The sequence below is a fragment of the Cavia porcellus genome, unplaced genomic scaffold, assembly GCF_034190915.1.
Source record: "Cavia porcellus strain 051 isolate PalLab524CR breed Dunkin Hartley unplaced genomic scaffold, mCavPor4.1 scaffold_29, whole genome shotgun sequence".
Lineage (NCBI taxonomy): Eukaryota > Metazoa > Chordata > Mammalia > Rodentia > Caviidae > Cavia > Cavia porcellus.
In genome coordinates, this window is record NW_026947512.1 from 45,682,269 (window position 1) to 45,699,718 (window position 17,450).

Below are 17,450 nucleotides of genomic sequence, written 5' to 3' on the forward strand. Positions count from 1 at the left end.
ACAGAGCTTCTAATCCATTACTCCTAAGCATTTCGTCTGTTCCTGTCAGTGCTTCTAGAGTGGTTGTCCAAGTAGTTGAACTGGTTACTGTGATTGGGAGGGAAATTCTTAAGAATAATATTTAAACTTGTGTTTTCAGGAACTCAAGAAAACTAAAAACCTCAGTTAATTTGGAGTTATGATATTTCTGCCTAGTGGTTTATCATCTATTAAGGTTATGGATTTCTTTTGACATGTTTCTTAGTTCTTAATTGTTAATCCCAGCTCTCTGAGTGATATTTGATCATGGTGTTTTATAAATGTGGCTTGAATCAGCCTGTGGTGCTTTGTGAGTTATGGAGTCCATTTCTAATGTTGTAATGTAATGAAGCAATATCTAGACAGTATAAAATGCCCTAAGGGGTTGATGGAGAAAGAATGTGAAAACTGTTACCATGTATTATGGTTTATACCTGGATGTCCCTCCAAAGCCTCATGTGCTCTGAGGTGGGGCTTTTGGAGGAAGGTGGTTTGATCACGAGGCGTAATATTTGCCAACGAATTAATCTACTAATGAATTTATAGCTCAGTGATTTGGGAGGTAAAGCCTGGTTGGAGGAAGTCAGTCACTGGGGACCTGGCCTGTCTCTATCCCTCCTTCTTTTTTTTTTTGTCTTTTTCATTTTTATCTGTACGACTGTCTGCTTGCAAGGCAGGTGCTTATGCCGCTGAGCTAAATCCCCAGCCCCCCTCTATGCCTCCTTCTTTGACCCCTTTCTGCTTTTTGCTACCATGCCATGGACTGTGTCTCTTCTGCAATGCCCCTCTGCCACAGTGCCCTGCCTTGGAGCCAGCCAACCATGGACTGAAACCTCTGTACATTAGGAGCTAAAATAAACCGTTCTTCCTTAGAGTTGTGGGTATATTGTCTCAATGACTAGAAAGCAACTAAGACAGCATGACATGTATTTGATATAATTTATATTTTCCTATCTGTGTCTTTTAAATCCCAAACTAGTCAGGGCTGTAAACATTTTCATGTATAGTATTGTTAGGGAAACTGAGGTGCCACTGAGGCCACTGAGGCAGGCAAAGTTGAAGCAATGTTTGAGGACTTTATTGCCAACCAGGTGCACTTGGGCCAAGGGTGAGAAGACCATTGGCCCTGAGCAAGGGGTGAGGGCATGCTTTTATGGGGAGTTTAGGTAGGGGAGGGACATATTGCAGAGGAGGATGTAAAAATTTGGGTTTCTGAGGAGGGGGTCTAAGGCTAGGTGATAGACAGGGTTGGGTAGAGGGGGATGCTGGCAGACACAGCATGTCTCGTGGTTTTTTGAGGAAACAGCTTTTGCAGGTCAAGCCTTGTGGGGACAGCTGCTGCCTTCCTGTTGAACAACACACCCCTTAGATGCAAATTTGGGGGAGTTTTTTCTCTCCTACTTGGGTGGGGGTCTAGTTCAGAGACCTGATAATTATTTTGGGAAAGTTAGATGTGAATATTTCATCTTAATTTGTACGTGAGAAAACTGAATTACGTAGAACATTTAATGGGTGAATGAACATACAGATTGATCAGAAAAGTGGGGGAACCAGGTAAAAGCTATGATAGTAGTGTGGATGGGAGATTGCTCAGGGTGGTAGAGGCACAGCGGTGTAACTCAGCGGTAGATCTTTTGCTTGGTAATTGTTAGTCCCTGGGTTTGATCTATAGCACTGAAAGAAAAAAAAGAAAGACAGACAGGTGGTATAAGGGTTTTTCTTTTCTTTTCTTTTCTTTCTTTCTTTTTTTTTTTTTTTTTTGAGAGATGTTGCAAATGTTTACAAGCTAGGCAGAATAAAACAGGTACACACAAAAAATAGAATGTGGGGCCTTGAGGGAAGGGCCTGACCTTTTGGAAGGAAGTCTAGATAATTAGTACTTCAAAATCATTTTATACTATTTTCATTGAGGAAACACTTTTGTTGCTCTTTTAATTGCAAAAGTAATACTGTTATACAAATTGTAATACAGTGATACAAACTGAAACATAACAGAAATGCAAAAATGTAGGAAGTACATTACTCTGTAGTTCCACTGCATAAGTAAGTACTTTAAACAGTTTGGTCCAACGAGGTGTGACGTTGCATGCCTGCAGTCATAGTACCTGGGAGGCTGAGGCAGGAGGGTTGCTGTGAGTTCAAGGCCAGCCTGGGGGGCTACATATGAATACAAGGCTAGCCTGAGCTAAGTAGTGAAACCCTGTCTCAACAACAGTAACAAAACAAAGACAGCAGTTTTGTCCATTTACTTATTCTGTTTACATGATTATGACACATTTAGTATTTATTATCTGATGTAGTGGTAGTATTTCATAATACTGTCACAGAGAGTTGAGTAAAGTGAAAAGTCTTTCATTCCATACCCTGTATATATAACCTCTTAAAATAATTATTTTATTACAGTTTTTAAACATACACCAGTCTTTGGTTTTGTTTTGGTTTTTGGTTTTTGAGACAGGGTTTCACTGTATGGCTTAGGTTGGCCTTGAGCTAACTGGTGACTGTTCTCAGATCGTCAACCTCCCAGGCGTTGGAATTAGAGGCATGCACCACTATTATCCAGTTTAATCCTGTTACGTGTGTATATATCTTTCCTCAAACAACTAGATTATTTTAATGCATACCCTAGACATCATGTTATTTTTGTTGCTGGATATTCAAAAGAAATCTCTAAGGATATAAAGCATTATTAAATGTGCTTATTACACTTAAAAAGTTAAGATCATTCTGTTATGTTTTGGGTTATCATTCTGTCTTTAAAACAAAAGATACAAAGTCTTAATAAAATGTTAGTTTTACCAGAATAATGTCCATTGGACCTCAGTCCAGATCTTCAAGTATCAACACAATATTAGACGTTTCCTGGATGATGACAGATTTTATTTTTCAGTCGATTTAACTAGATGCAAAGAGGACCATACAATGCATTTGGTTATAAAGCTCTTTTAATATAGGAAAGTTTCCACTTTCCCAGTTTGGAGGCATGTATTTGTAGAAGAAACTGAGTGGAAGATGTGATTCTTTCACTTTGTGTGTGCTATTTTCAATCTTCTTCACACTAAATGTGCTTTTATAGAGATGTGGATTTTTCATCTGTGCTCCTTAGATGGTAACAGTCAAGGTCATCAAGTTCACTGAAAGAATCGTCAATGCTGGAAGGAAAAGATTCTGTCTGACTGAGAGCCTGTTTATTGGACCTTGAAAATGATTGCTATGTATAAAATGTTCGGATAAAGAGTGACATCTTTTTTAAGGAACTATTACCCTACCATATACTTACCTACTACATTGTTATTTTGCTATTTTAATGCAAAACTTTATGTAGACTTATCTGTATTATGTGTATATGGATACATAATGTATTTTAAATTGTATGGGAGATTGAACTCAGAGCCTTATGTATATGGCTCACCACCGAGCCACACCCCCAACCCATTTATTTATTTTGTCTTTTTGAGATAGTTTTCCTATTCAGTTCAGGCTGGTCTTGAACTCATTTTGTAACCCAAGCTGGCTTTGAACTCAGAGCAGTCCACCTGCCTCAGCCTTCAGAGTGCCAAGATTCCAGGTGTGTGCCACCACACCCAGCATATCCCAACCCATTTAAATACATTTATTTATTTATTTATTTATTTATTGTCTTTTTCCTTTTTATCGGTACCGGGGATCGAACTCACGACTGCCTGCTTGTAAGGCAGGCGCTTATGCTGCTGAGCTAAATCCCCAGCCCCCAAACATTTATTTTTTTGAGACAGGCTCATGCTAAGCAGGCAGACTGACTTAAGTGTTGTGATACTCCTGCCTCAGCTTCTTGAGCAGCTGGAAGGACAGTTATGCAGCACTGATGTAGGATTCTGTAGTGATGTAGAGCATGTGGTGGAGGGATGATGTAGGACTTCCAAATAATTCAGATGATATAAGGGAAATAGAACTCCAGACCTGTTAGATACCTGATATGCTGAGTTTGTGTTCTCTGAAATTGAAGAATGAATTCTAGGAGCAACAGAGGTTAAGGATAGGAAGTGTTTATTGAGAGAAAAAAATTTCAAAGAGGGACAGAAGGGAGTCCTGAGTGAGTAGCCCTGGGGAACTTCATTCTCATGGGAGTTTTATAGAGTAAAACCATGAGGTGAGGTGAGGTGTAAGGTGGGACAAAGTTATGGTTAACAAGAAGAGGAATAATTGCTTGGGTAATGTTCATCCTGTGGGAAATCACAAGGTGGGTACGAGGTGGGACGGAGCTCTGGTCAACCAATAAGTGTTAAGCATGTAGGAGCTTAGATGATAATGGTTACATGGGGATCAAACCTAACACGGACTTTCCCGGAAGGGGTGAGTGTAGGAGGCTTTGGTCCTCCACCGAGGTGACTGATGCTGGTCAAGTCCTGCTGTTCATCTTTAGGAGAAGTGTGTGGGTGTAGTCTTTCCTTTTTGTCCCGAGGCCTGACCTTCCAGCCATAGTTATCTTCTACACCGACCTGCCCTGTCTGACTCCATATTTCTAAATAACTTAGCTATTTGTAATATCATCACACCTGGCTATTTATGTTTTTTTTAGTTTGGGAATGTCAGATGCTTTTTCAGTGATTTAAATGTGCAGCTTTTGATTTCCATTATATTTTGGCATAATATAGTTTTTCAGGTTCACTTATTATATTGTATTTGTTATTCCTTTTTCTGTAGGCTTTCAACAGACCTCACAGCTCTCTTCTTATGAAATTGTAACTCCCTGGAGATTAACTAGAGACCGAAGAGAAGCCCCAAGGCCCTATTTAAAACAGGTAAGTTATCTCTTACCACCAATGTAGCTATATTAACATTTTTCTTTTTTTGAACCAAAGGCGGTATTTTCAGGAATGCTTCATTCAGGGAATAATTAGTCATTATTTAATATTGCATGATATGGAACCGATGTCCACTGGACATTATTCTGTAAAAGCAACATATCAGCCTTTGTGTTTTTTTTTTTTTTTTTAAAGACAAGGTGATCAACTCAAAACATAACAGAATGAAATAAGTAGAATTCTGTGACCAGGCTAGATGCTGACCGTATAGGTTTCTACCTTACATGATTGGCAGTGGTCACAGTGGTATCACATGGTAATAATAACTAACCCCACTCAGATTGTGATAAGTAGAATATTTTATACTCTGTCTTCACTGACACTGGAGAAGAGTAATACAGTAAATGTCTTCGTTTAGGAAGTTGTTATGTTTGATGTCTCAGTGGCAGAACTGAGGTGGATAACAGAGTTCTGTCAAAGAACTGGGATGCAGGGCTCCAGGAATTGGCTGGGTCTTTAAAAGTCCTTGGTTAATGTGCCCAGGTAGGGAGGATCATGCTACTTTTTGACCAAATGTTGGTTTAGAGGCAGGAGGATCACAAGACACTGTCTCCAAATAAAAAAAAAAAATAAATGAATACATACATAAAAAACGACTGAGGATATTGCTCAGTGCAAAGTCCCTGGGATTAATCTCCAGTACTGAAATACAAACAGACAAACAAACAAACACAAGAGCTCAAACCACAAGAACAGCAAAACCCAGAATTATTGCCAGTTATGGCAAAGAGTATGTTTTAGAATTGATGAAATGAGGTGGGCTGTGAAGATACAGTGTTTTAAAATATGGATTTCTTTTCCACTTTTGGGAAACATAGAACTAAGAGTGATCTCTTGAAACTAAGACATCCACTGCATCTAAACAAAAGGAAGCAACACTTTATCCTTTGGATAACACATGAATGAACTCTTCCCTAAAGTTATAGATGAATTAGAAATGAATTTAGGAGTTTAGATAAACATGGGTGATTTATTATTTAAGACTTGTTACAAAGTTCTTCTATAAGTGAATTATAGTCAGTACTAAATTATTTTAACTCAGAATTGAATTTCCTGTGTCTTATAAGTGACATTTTGTTGAAAAGTAGTTGATAAGATAGTGTTGTTTCCCTTCTCTGCATTTAGGTATCTTATGTCATTCAAGCCCAAGGAAAAGAACATATTATTCACTTGGAAAGGAACATGTAAGAAATTTAATTTACTTTGGCTTTTCAGTAAATCCTTATAAGATAGTATGTTGATTTCTCTTCAAGGTAGATACTTTCTAGTGGCTGTGAGCCCTGGTAGTGGTCAGATCTCGTCACTCCTGCCTCTGCTGTGCAAGGGCAAGCCTTCCTCTGGAGAAGTACAGTGTTGGCACTTGGATGGGCAGAAGTGTCTTCTAAGAGGGAAGAGGGTAGAACAAAGCCAAGCATCTCCATTATCCTTTTCATATTTCCACTGGAGGGAAGAAGACTGTGTGTGTGGGGGAGGGTGGGGAGTGGGGCAGAAGAGGAGGAGGCTGAGCTCTGGAGAGGACTCAGGCTTGCACAGGCTCCTCCCGGTGTTCTCATGCACTTTAATAAAGGGAGCGGAGCATTAGGGTACATCAAGGCAGAGAAAGCACACGTAGTTCTTGAGCCGTTCTGCTCCCAGATCCTTTCTCAGTTGCCTGGATGGACATACTTTGCCTGGGTCACCAACCGTTGAGATGGTGACATGCAGTGTTTTCTGGGGAGGCCCTCTATGCTATGCCAGCCATGTAGCTAAAGCCAGGCTATGTAACCTGTTAAATGGGTTGAAAACTATCAATTTTCCCCTCTCTAAACAGTATGGACAGGTTGGTCCTGGGTGTCTCCAGAGTGTTCTGCACTTCATTTTGCAAAAGGGCCTCCTGTGTTATGCAGGCTGACTTCCACTTGTGTACCTAGGATTGCAGGTGTATGTCACTGTTCTTTTTTGTATGCAGCCCAGGCGGGTTGCTGAGGATGGAACTCTGGGCTTCACACATGTTAAGTAGTCTGTATCTGAGCTGCCTTCCCAGCTTGCCTTTTGACTTTAACTAATAAGGCTTGGGACCACGCAGGGAGCTCCTCCACTTTTGGTTTTTGCAAATGTGGTTTGTGTTGAGCTCTTTGACATGGAATAAAGCCCTGGGAGTTAGAAATAGCCTTTTCCTTCAGTAGGTGACAAGATTTTGCGTCATTAACTGAGCGGTTATGGAAATGGATACTACTTATTTATATGGACTTTATTTTTCTTTTGTAAATACGATTACTGTCTAGTTTATTCTTTTCCTGTAAGTCATAATGTTTAAGAAACATTACTTATGTTACTTTAAGTTTTTTACAATCATTTTATATCCTAATTAGAACAAATTGTAGGTTAACATCACTTAGGAGTAGGCAGTGTGCTTTATTTCAGATTTTAGATTGTTCATGAACTTTTAGTTTTACGGTAGCATATTTCTCAATTGAAGATTAATTGAGAAAATTTTTTATTTATTTCTGTTCTTCTGTTCTGGGAATAATGCCTTATGAGTTGTGTCCTTTAGTTGATGATTCAAATAAATATAAATGTTTTATTCTTTTTCCAGAGACTTTTTGCCTAAAGATTTTGTGGTTTATACCTATAACAAAGAAGGGACTCTGATCACTGACCATCCTAATATACAGGTAATATGTTTCCCTCTTGATCTTCTAGCAAAATGACAGTGGTTCTGTTTTAAAGTGAGCCCCAGTCAGACGTGTATCACTGGTCTACACATAGTCCTGTGGCACACTTTGCGTCATAACACGGAGCTAGCTTGCAACACTGGACACTTACATAGACTCTTCTCTTCCTGGCAGCTCTCCAGGCACTTAGTAGCTTTTTGCTTTCTTAACTACTAGGAAAATGATCTTTTTCTGAGTGATAATCCTTATTGATTATGAAGGGGGAAAAGTTGATATGTCTGAAAATAGAAATTTTTTATTGCTTTGTTGAAAAAGTCCCTAAAAGAACATCTTAACTCCTTAGGAGACCATTTTTCAGTAGTGCATACTTTGCTGTTACATATTTTGCAGCTGTAATGTTTTGCTGAAAACATTTCTTTCTTAAAGAGGTGTGGTCTTCTTTGCGTCAGATGACAGTACTCTTGGGGACAGGAGTGGCCAGGAATACTTGGAATAATTGGTAGATGTTGAAATTCGTTTTGTGTGTTTTTTACTTAGAGTATAAACATTTCTAGTTTTGTTTGGGAAGAGTGCTTTACTGTCCTTTTTGGCTGTTAGGTAATATACATTTTTTTCTTTTGTAATAGTTTTCTTGAGAAATCTTTTTCCCATTACATATCTTTTTTCCCTCTAAACTTTGTAATTCATTGCTAGATTGACTTGCTTATATTAGTTACTCACTTTTTTTTTTTTTAATATTATGAGACAGGATATTTCTGTGTAGCCCAGGCTGGCCTTGAACTTAACTATGATATTCCTGCCTCAGCCTTCTGAGTGTTGGGATGCAGCACTCAGGCATGCAACATCAAACTTAACTAGTTATTTACTTTGGTAGCATTCTAAAACTAAATAGTAGGGAAAATCTTTATTTTGGGCTAATTACTATTATTTTAAAGACATGAGATAATGCTGATTTTCCTTGTCCTTTTCTGGTCCGCTCTATGATTCATTTATCTTAGAACATTGTACATTGTTTAGTAGAAATTAGTAGAAAAGATTAATTTATCTTGAAGCATAAACCAGATAAAAGATCACCCATCTATCTTATTCATCTAAAGATTACTATGACAGGAGTGTAAGACTTTATAATTTATGCACATAACAAAAACAATAATCTTTTTTTTTTTTTTTTTTTTTGGTACTGGACTCAAACTCAGGACCTCACGTTTGCCAGGCAGGCACTGTGCCCCTGAGCTATATCCTAGCCCCAAAGCAGTAATTTTAAGGCATTTTTTTCATAAAGGTGTTTTGGCATACTGTTTTTGAGAAACGTAGTGGGATTTGAATTCTGACTCTTATCATGATTTGCTGGTAAAGTATATTAACATCTGATTGCTTTCGTATCCTGACTTTCAAAGGAGCTAATAGTTATTACTTCTTGGAGTTAATACCTGCAAGATGCTTAGAACAGGTTTTTAAAATATTATTTGTTACTATTGAGAGATATGTACTTAAAATTGTTAAAAATAGATTTCAGTGTATAGAAACTTAAGTAACTGTTGTCTTCTTAACATTTTATAGAGTTGTTATATTTGAAAGTATCCAATAAAAATTTTCCATTTATTTCTTGGTTTTCAGTGTTGTTCAGATAAGTGTGAATATAGATGTGAAATACAAATTAAAACTTTGATACTGAGATTTTCTACATGTGACAAGATTGTCAAATACTATAAACGAAGTATATAAAGTCGCTCTGAGAAAATTTAAATGATTTCTCCTAGTAAAACATTCTTCCTAGACAAGATTCTGTTGCTTAAGATTGAATTAATTAAGCTGTTTTCTGGCTTTTGTCATCAGTGTGTTTCACCGTTTTTCATAAGAAACAGTTTTAAATGATTTAACATGAGTTGCTATGTGAAGTAAGCCTCTAAACTCCCAATTTAGGAAGTGAGAGATTCTTGTAAATGCACGAGATAGTCTCATAAATACTTCCCCCAGTTGATGGATGCTTTTGTGTCCTCTAAAAATATATTGATTATCCAAGGCTCCCAGGGCCCTTGGGGCTGGTGGATTCTGTGTATCCTCACTTCCACTAACAGAGGTTTTTGCTTATAGTTTGTGTGTTTCCAAAACCATTTATGCCCATTGTACCTTTGTATGGTCTTGCAGCTTCACTAGATGTTTGTAAACTTACAAAGTAGGATTTGTTGTATTTTTGACAGCTACGAGAGTGAAGGGAAATTTCCCCTCCATCCTCTTGAGAGTTTTCTGGAGTATCTTAAACACACACATACACACACACACACACACACACACACACACACACACACGCACGCGTGCGCCCCACCAAAAAACATCTGAAGTAGGAGAAAAGGCATAAAACTTGATCAACACGCAATCATAGTTCAGGAGAAAATCACAGGAGTGTGTGTTGCTGCTAGCTCAATAATAATTTAGAAATGTAGGTGCTTTTTTTCTATGAGGAGGGAAAGGATGGGGAATGCCAAGGGAACAGTAAATGATCTTCTAGGAGCACTGGATGGGTTTGGAGAACATAATATGGCCTCGGACAAAGCCCACTTCTTTGACCCATAGGACAGACAATGGTTTGTCACTGTGTCCCTACGGGACTGAAATGAAGGGCAGTGATGTGGGATGAAAGTTGTCCAAGTGTCCTGAAGGACTTGGAAAATGAAAGTCTTCTCTGGTGAATGAAATTCAGCAAGAAAACTGAAGGCAATTGTGTTCTTGGCAGATCTGGTCAGGTATATATAGGGGCTTTGCAACAGAACTAAACTGAATGCTGTGGAAATATTTAACAAAAGCAGGTTATTAAACATGCTATCGGGTTGTCAGGTGAAGGGTTCATCTGCTGGGGGCTGGCTGGTTTAGTCGTTCTTGGGATATCAGATCATTAAGTGTGTGCGGTCAAAGGGGTCTGCACTGGCCATGTGGTTTAGGAGGTGTCTGCCAGGCTTCTCTGCTGGGAGGTCGCCATTGCTACCTTTTACATGAATGCTGTGTGTAGATACTTTTGAGACTGTGTAAAGTGTCCTATTACTCCTCCGAAGTTTACCTACTGAGTTTCAGTGTTTGGTTTTTCTCTGAATTACTTGTTGCCGTGACAGCTATCAAAATGATAATTTTCTGATTTCTTCACTGCTAGAGTGATTCCTACTCTATTTCTGTCAGTATGGACTGAGACACTGTCTTTGTCATGTGTCAGATTGAAAATCTTTTCATACACACGAGAGCATTTTTAGATTACATACATTGTGTGAATTGCCCAGTTTTCTATGGAGGTTTTATTTATTTATTTATTTTTGGTACCGAGGGTTGAACTCATGACCTCGTGCTTGCCAGGCAGGCATTTATGCCACTGAGCTAAATCCCTGGCCCTTGATGTTTTATTTTTAATTTTTTTTTTCCGTATTGGGATGGAATGTAGACCCTCTGAACTGAGCTACATCCCCATCCCCATCTCTTTTAAAAAATATGCCTTATTTTGAGACAGACTTAAGTTGCTAAATTGCTGAAGCTGGTAAATTTCCCAGGTTGGGCTTGAACTTGGAGTCTTCTGTGGCAGCCTTCCAGAGTTCTGGGATTACAGGCCTGGGCCACAGTATCTAGCTTGGGCTTTTAATGTTATCCGTTCAGTGATTAAAATATCTTTATATGGAGTGATATGTTAACCCTTTACTTGTTAGGTAAGTTACACATGGTTTGTTCCAGCCAGTTATCTTTTGACTTTTTTGGTGTTTCTTTCCAAGGAAGCTCAAGAAATATTTTTTTATAATTGAGCAAAAGGCAGGAAGTCTTTCTAGTTCAAGGTTAAAGAAGAATTCACTCATTTTCTTCTAGAGCTTGTATGTTTTTATTTTATGTTTAGATTCTTCATCTGTTTGGAATTTACTGTTACACGATATGAATTATGGGTCTAATTTTATTTTTTCCTAGTATCTGATTAACACCAATCATTTAAAAGAAATCTTGGCCCCTGTAGTTTGAGATGCCACTTTGATGAGATAAATGTCAGTACGTACTTGTGAATTGTTTGCAGACTTTCTCTTTGGCTCCACTGATTCGGTTCTCACCAGTACCATACTGTTTTAATAATCATGATTTGGGGGCTGGAGATTTAGCTCAGCGGCGTAAGCGCCTGCCTTGCAAGCAGGCAGTTGTGAGTTCAATCCCTGGTACCGATAAAAAGGAAAAAGACAAAAAAAAAAAAAAATCATGGCTTGTATTTGTCTGATGGAGCTAGTGTTCCCTGACCCTTGGATTTTTCCTTTAGTGCTTTGTGATTTTTTTTTTTTTCAGTTGTGTGGGTTGAATCCAAGATCTTGTGCATGTGGGGCAAAGTGCTGTACCACCGAGCTACACCTTAGCTCCAGTAATTGTTCCAAATATAAGAAAATCTCCCTAGGTACTAAACAGTTTGGTGTTACTAAATGACTGATCTATCTGTCTGTCTATCTGTCTGTCTGTCTATCTATCTATCTATCTATCTGTCTGTCTCTCTCTCTCTCTCTCTCTCTCTCTCTCTCTATCTATCTATTGTGGTACTGGGAATTGATCTGAGATAGCACTGAGCTACATCTCTAACTTGAGGTCTTCCTTCCTCAACCTTCCGAGTAGTTGGGGTTACAGGCTTGTGCTCTCATTACTAAATAGTGTCATCTTTGCATTTCCACTAGTTAATTTCTTGCTCAAAATTAAGACTAAAGCCTCTGAAAGTTTTGAAGATGGCTAAATTTACTAATAGTATAGCATACCTAATAATGATATAAAACACCTAAATGCTATAATAATATATAATATAATACACCTAAAGGAAAGAAAAGAAAATCATCTGGTCAAAATAAGTCAGTGTACAGTGTAACTGATTCTGTACAGTGTACAGAATTTTTGGAATGAGGGTTTATCCTCACACAAGATTCCCTTCTGAATTATATGTCAAGTGATTGTGACATAACATCATGTTGTCCTGTTCAGCGTTAGGGTGAAAAGCCAGTGGGCCAGAGCTGTATGTGTAGAGTAACTGGAGGGACTCTGCCTTTAGCTTTGTGTACCTGTAGCGTGAGAGCAGGGAGTCTGAAGAATCCTGTCTAATACTCTGAGATACCAATAATGTAAATTAAATTTTTTAGTTTGCTGCCACAAATAAGTTTTTGTGCAATTTCTGTGATGATTTTCTAAATGTGCAATATGTGAAAATAATACTGTGTCTTTTTATTTAGAATCATTGTTATTATCGGGGCTATGTGGAAGGAGTTTATAATTCATCTGTTGCGCTTAGTGACTGTTTTGGACTCAGGTAAGGAATTTTCTGTCTCTTTCTGGTTTTTTTTTCTATTTCTTGCCTCTTTTATCTCTGTCTCCAAGCTAAGTCATTTTTGGAGTTTTACAAAATTGGATATTACTTTGATGTTACTGAGGTTCTTTATAGCTGTGCTTCAGATATTCTTCGTGTGCTTATTTAGAAAAAATTTAGTATTGGTGGATTTTAATATTTATAAAGCAAATTTCAGTTTTGAGGCCACTAAATAATTTTTGGTATTTAAAGCATTTTATTTATAACATTTTCACTCGTATTATCTCAGCTAAGGCCCATAATTCCCAAGGAAAGATTCATTCTCACCATATTTAGGTGAGGAAACTAAGGTTCAGAAAAAACTTGCATGGCAGATGCAGTGAAGTTATGCTGATGGTAGTTACTTGTAGCAAAGGCCTGACTCTGCTAGTTTGGTGAATGAGTACTGAATAGGTGAGAATCACTTTTCTGTCAAGGTCAGTGACAAGCTGTTTTTGTTTCATTTTTTTTTATTTTATGAAAAAACAAATTTTCATGATCAAGTCATAAGAGAGTTGTAATAGGTATTACACTATGTATTATTACCTTCAAAATAATTGCTGCAAGATGTAAACCAACCATTCTTAAAGCAATGATTTCTTTTAAGTAATTTCACTCATTGAACAGTTACTGTGTGCTAAGGGTCATTCTAAGGATTTTGTGCACATTAAGGAATTTAGTTGTCAGGACAGTCCTCTGTAGAATGTAAACTGAGGCAGAGGCTCAGAACTTGCTAGTAGAAAGCATGTTTGGAATTCACAGCTCTGCTCCTCTGGTTGCCAATGTCACTGCATAGGAGTTTCTCTGCAGGCCCTTCCATTGCATAGCAGTTCCTCAGACAGGTTAAGTAATTTTCAGGCAGTGATACTAACAAGCAGCAGTTTGAAATGTAAATTTATATCTATCGGACTCTAAAACCTTTATTGTTTTATAAAACCTTTTTTTCTTTTCTGTCATTTACACTTTAATGTGTTACGAAACTAGAATTTGAATCTTCTGATTCATTTTTCCTGTGTATTTTTTTCCTTGAAAAATGATGTATGTGTAATGTAATATTTAGAGGATTGCTACATTTAGCGAATGCCAGTTATGGGATCGAACCACTACACAACAGCTCCCGCTTTGAGCACATCTTTTATCCAATGGACGATGTCCACAGAGAGCCCCTGGAATGCGCAGTTTCTAACGTGGATATAGATAAAGAAGGAGCGAAGGGCGGGCAGGAGGAACATCACGGCATGACGCAGCTACTTCGAGTAAGGAAAAATACGCTTTATTTTGGCTCTGATGAAAACTTGAAAAATCGTGTGTTTTATTCATTAAGCCAATACTCACTATTGCTTTGCTCAACTACGTGCCAGATATTATGATAGAAACTAAGGGCATAAAAATATGAGCAATATATATTTCTGGCTACCAGGCTGAGAACAGTTTAGGTTCTGTGGGCTTTGGGAACTGGACCTTAAACTTTGGACAGTGAGCATACTGAAAATTGCTATTTGATTGGCCACATTACTTTCATAGCAGGGAAGTTTGTGTTCAGGTACTTTTTACATAAACCATAGTGGTCATTTGTGAGTTCTAGATTGGCTTTAGGATATTAATCCCTTCAGTTGTCTTTCAAAGACATCCATGTCCTTGTTTTAGAATTTCTTTAGGACTCAGTGATTTATTTTCTACTTGAGCCCTTTGGACAGAAATGGGACTGGGCCTGGAAATCTCAGTTGCGAGAAACAGAGCTTTTTACATGTGAGTGGGTGCTGCCGAGCTGCTGTGATGGGAAGACCTTTCTTTCCCTCAGGCTGGCCCTGAATTCCTGGGCTCACTGGGACTGAGGGTATGCACCATTGCACCTAGTTTAAGGTGTTTTTCAGTTAACTAAGACTAGCTCATGGCATTGTTTTCACTCTTATGTCTATTGAACTGTTCAATTTATTGTCTTTTAAAATAAAAAAATTGTATTCAGTGTATTTGCAGTGCGTATTAATTATATTTGTGATGACAGATTGATATATATATATATCATATATATCATTATATATATATATATATATATATATATAATAATAATACATCTCAATTCTTTTTACTTCCTCTCCCCTCCCTCCTTGTTTTAAATTTAAACACTGGAAAAAGTTTAAAGTTTTGCTTATTCTAATTTGTTTGTATTAAATATTTTTGGACAGGGTCTCTCTGTGTAGTTCAGGCTGGCCTTGAGCTCACTTATGTAGCTAGGCTGGCCTTAAACTCACAGTGATCCTCTAGCCTAGGCTTCCCAAGTGCTAGGATACAGGGTACGCTGTCATGCCTAATTTATTTGTTTGAATTTCTGTAAAATGACAAACCTAATCATTTTTAAAAGTGGTAACCTTCTCCTGACTTTCGCTGTTGAATATAAGTCAATATTCTTTATTCAGTACCTGCAGATATTAGTTTTTGAATCCTGCCTCATCACGGTAATGGGGTTTCTCCTTAAAATAGGTATGTGTTGAGGTTGGGTTGTGTGTGTGGGGGGAGGAGGGTGGTGTGTAGCTTTGATTAAAAAGAAATAAATTTTAGTGCTTTAGAAACATAAATAGCCCACTTTATCCTTAACTCCCAAGTTTTCTCTGATTAGGATAGGTAGCAGGTACCGCTCTTAATAGACATGGTTTCGGCCTTAATGATCAAGGCATAGTTGATAGCATAGTGATCCCTAGTGGATACCAGCTACCGGTTTGAAATGAAGTGTGGTCGTGGGTGCCCAAGTGACTCACTTTTGCCTTCCTGGGTGTGTATTTGACAGAGAAGGAGAGCCGTCCTGCCGCAGACCCGCTATGTGGAGCTGTTCCTCGTTGTGGACAAAGAACGGGTATGAACGATGATGGTTCCCTTCTTTTTCATGAAAAGCTGTGAAGAAGTGGGTATCCCAGGAAGGAAATATGAAATGTGATAGATACTTGTACCAATTTTCCTTAAAAGATAATTCTAGAACAAAAATATTTTTCCTTTAAACCTTAATTCCGTAGTAGAACACCAAAAGTTGAATGTAGCGAATGAGACTACTTTTCACTTTATTTTTTACTAGTGATGTCCCTCCCTTTTTTTCTAAAGTTTAGTTATGCTAAATTTCTTCAGTAAGACTGCTTCTTATCAGTTAGGCTTTTAAACCTTTCAGATTATGTAGTACTTTAATGGACTGTTAATCATTGTTGCCTAATGAAATTTTGACTAGTTTATACTATAAGGTAGAGAAAACTTCCAAGTCTTAGCATGCTTTAGAGGGAATAGTATTAATTTTAGGGTACAGGATTCCAGGTCATTTTTCTTATTTTTGCTTAAAAATTTACCCAACTGCTAAACTAAAATAAGAAATGTGTGCCTTTTTCACCATGTGCAGGATTATCAATTTTAGATACAGGTGCTATATAAAGTACAGATTATTTGAAGTGATTTAAAATTTTTTTTTTATTTTATTAGTACATGTTCGCAATTTATGCAGTTTGCAGTCTTGGAGCATAGCTGCATGTACATATTACGACTTTTTAAAAAAGTTCCTCTTCCCTCCTCCTTCCCCATTTTGACTTTTTTGTTGTTTGGGTTAAAAGCTGTTTGTTAAAACTCAGCATGATTGGCAGTTCTTTTCTAGTGAGCTGCAGAGACAGGTGTGAGGATTTTTATCGAGTGTAGATTGGAAATACCAAACCCTAGTTATTAAGAGATAGAAACCTACTCAGATTTGTTCATTACAGATTCATTACCTTTTAGCAGTAGAAGGAAAAGCACAGGGAATCCACTGTGCGAGCACTGCCCCAAGTAATGGGTAAAATGTTTCCTTTTTTATTAGAACATGTTTGCTGTACATAATATTTATATTCCTTCTGTGCAGTTGGTATATGTATGTAGCGTATCTTAATTCTTTTTTCATCCCCCACCTCTCCTCTCCTCTCCTCTCCTCTCCTCTCCTCTCCTCTCCTCTCCTCTCTTCTCCTCTTCTCTCCTCTCTTCTCTTTTTCTGTCTCTCCTATTAAAGTCTCCATCCTTTCTATTTGAGAAAGATCTATCTCCATATTTTCTAGTATCTACCTTTTATTTATATTTTGCTTTCCATTTATACTTTTGGTTTCTCATATAAGAGAAACCATGCGGTATTTAAGCTTGTATGTCTGATTTGTTTCACTTAACATTGTGGTCTCAGGGTGCTGTGTTGTCTTAGTTACTTTTCTTATTGCGAGACAAATGCCCAACACCCAGAATTAAAGGAGGAAAAGCGTACTGTAGCTCACAGTTTGTAGAGGCTTCAGTTTGCAGCTGACTGGCTCCAAGGCAGGGTAGCTTGGCAGAGGAGCACTGCAGAGCAAGCAGCAGGCAGCAGAGCAGCAAGCAGAGCAACAGCAAGCTAGCCTTCCTTTATATTTTATACAGGCTACTGCCCTTGGGTGGTGCCACCCGCAGCCCGTGGGGCACCCGTAATCCTACTTTTATTCCTTAAGCCAGCATCACATATCCTAGACTCAGCCACCTCCAAAAACCCCCACCTATGACCGTGTGAGGCTTTCGAGGGACATTTAGATACAAGCCATAACATTCTACCCTTGATCTCCCAAAGACGTGTGTTCTTCC

At 38.1% G+C, this 17,450-nt stretch overlaps 1 protein-coding gene across 1 annotated transcript in view; it reads left to right on the plus strand.

Annotated features, from left to right (window-relative positions):
* The window catches only part of Adam9 (ADAM metallopeptidase domain 9), a 105,432-nt gene that overhangs the window by 6,467 nt on the left and 81,515 nt on the right, over positions 1-17,450 (plus strand). The window contains exons 2-7 of the mRNA XM_013144676.2: positions 4,702-4,799; positions 5,988-6,046; positions 7,438-7,516; positions 12,736-12,812; positions 13,909-14,104; positions 15,634-15,699. Coding sequence (XP_013000130.2) covers positions 4,702-4,799; positions 5,988-6,046; positions 7,438-7,516; positions 12,736-12,812; positions 13,909-14,104; positions 15,634-15,699 — 575 coding nt within the window. The remainder of the gene's footprint in view (positions 1-4,701; positions 4,800-5,987; positions 6,047-7,437; positions 7,517-12,735; positions 12,813-13,908; positions 14,105-15,633; positions 15,700-17,450) is intronic.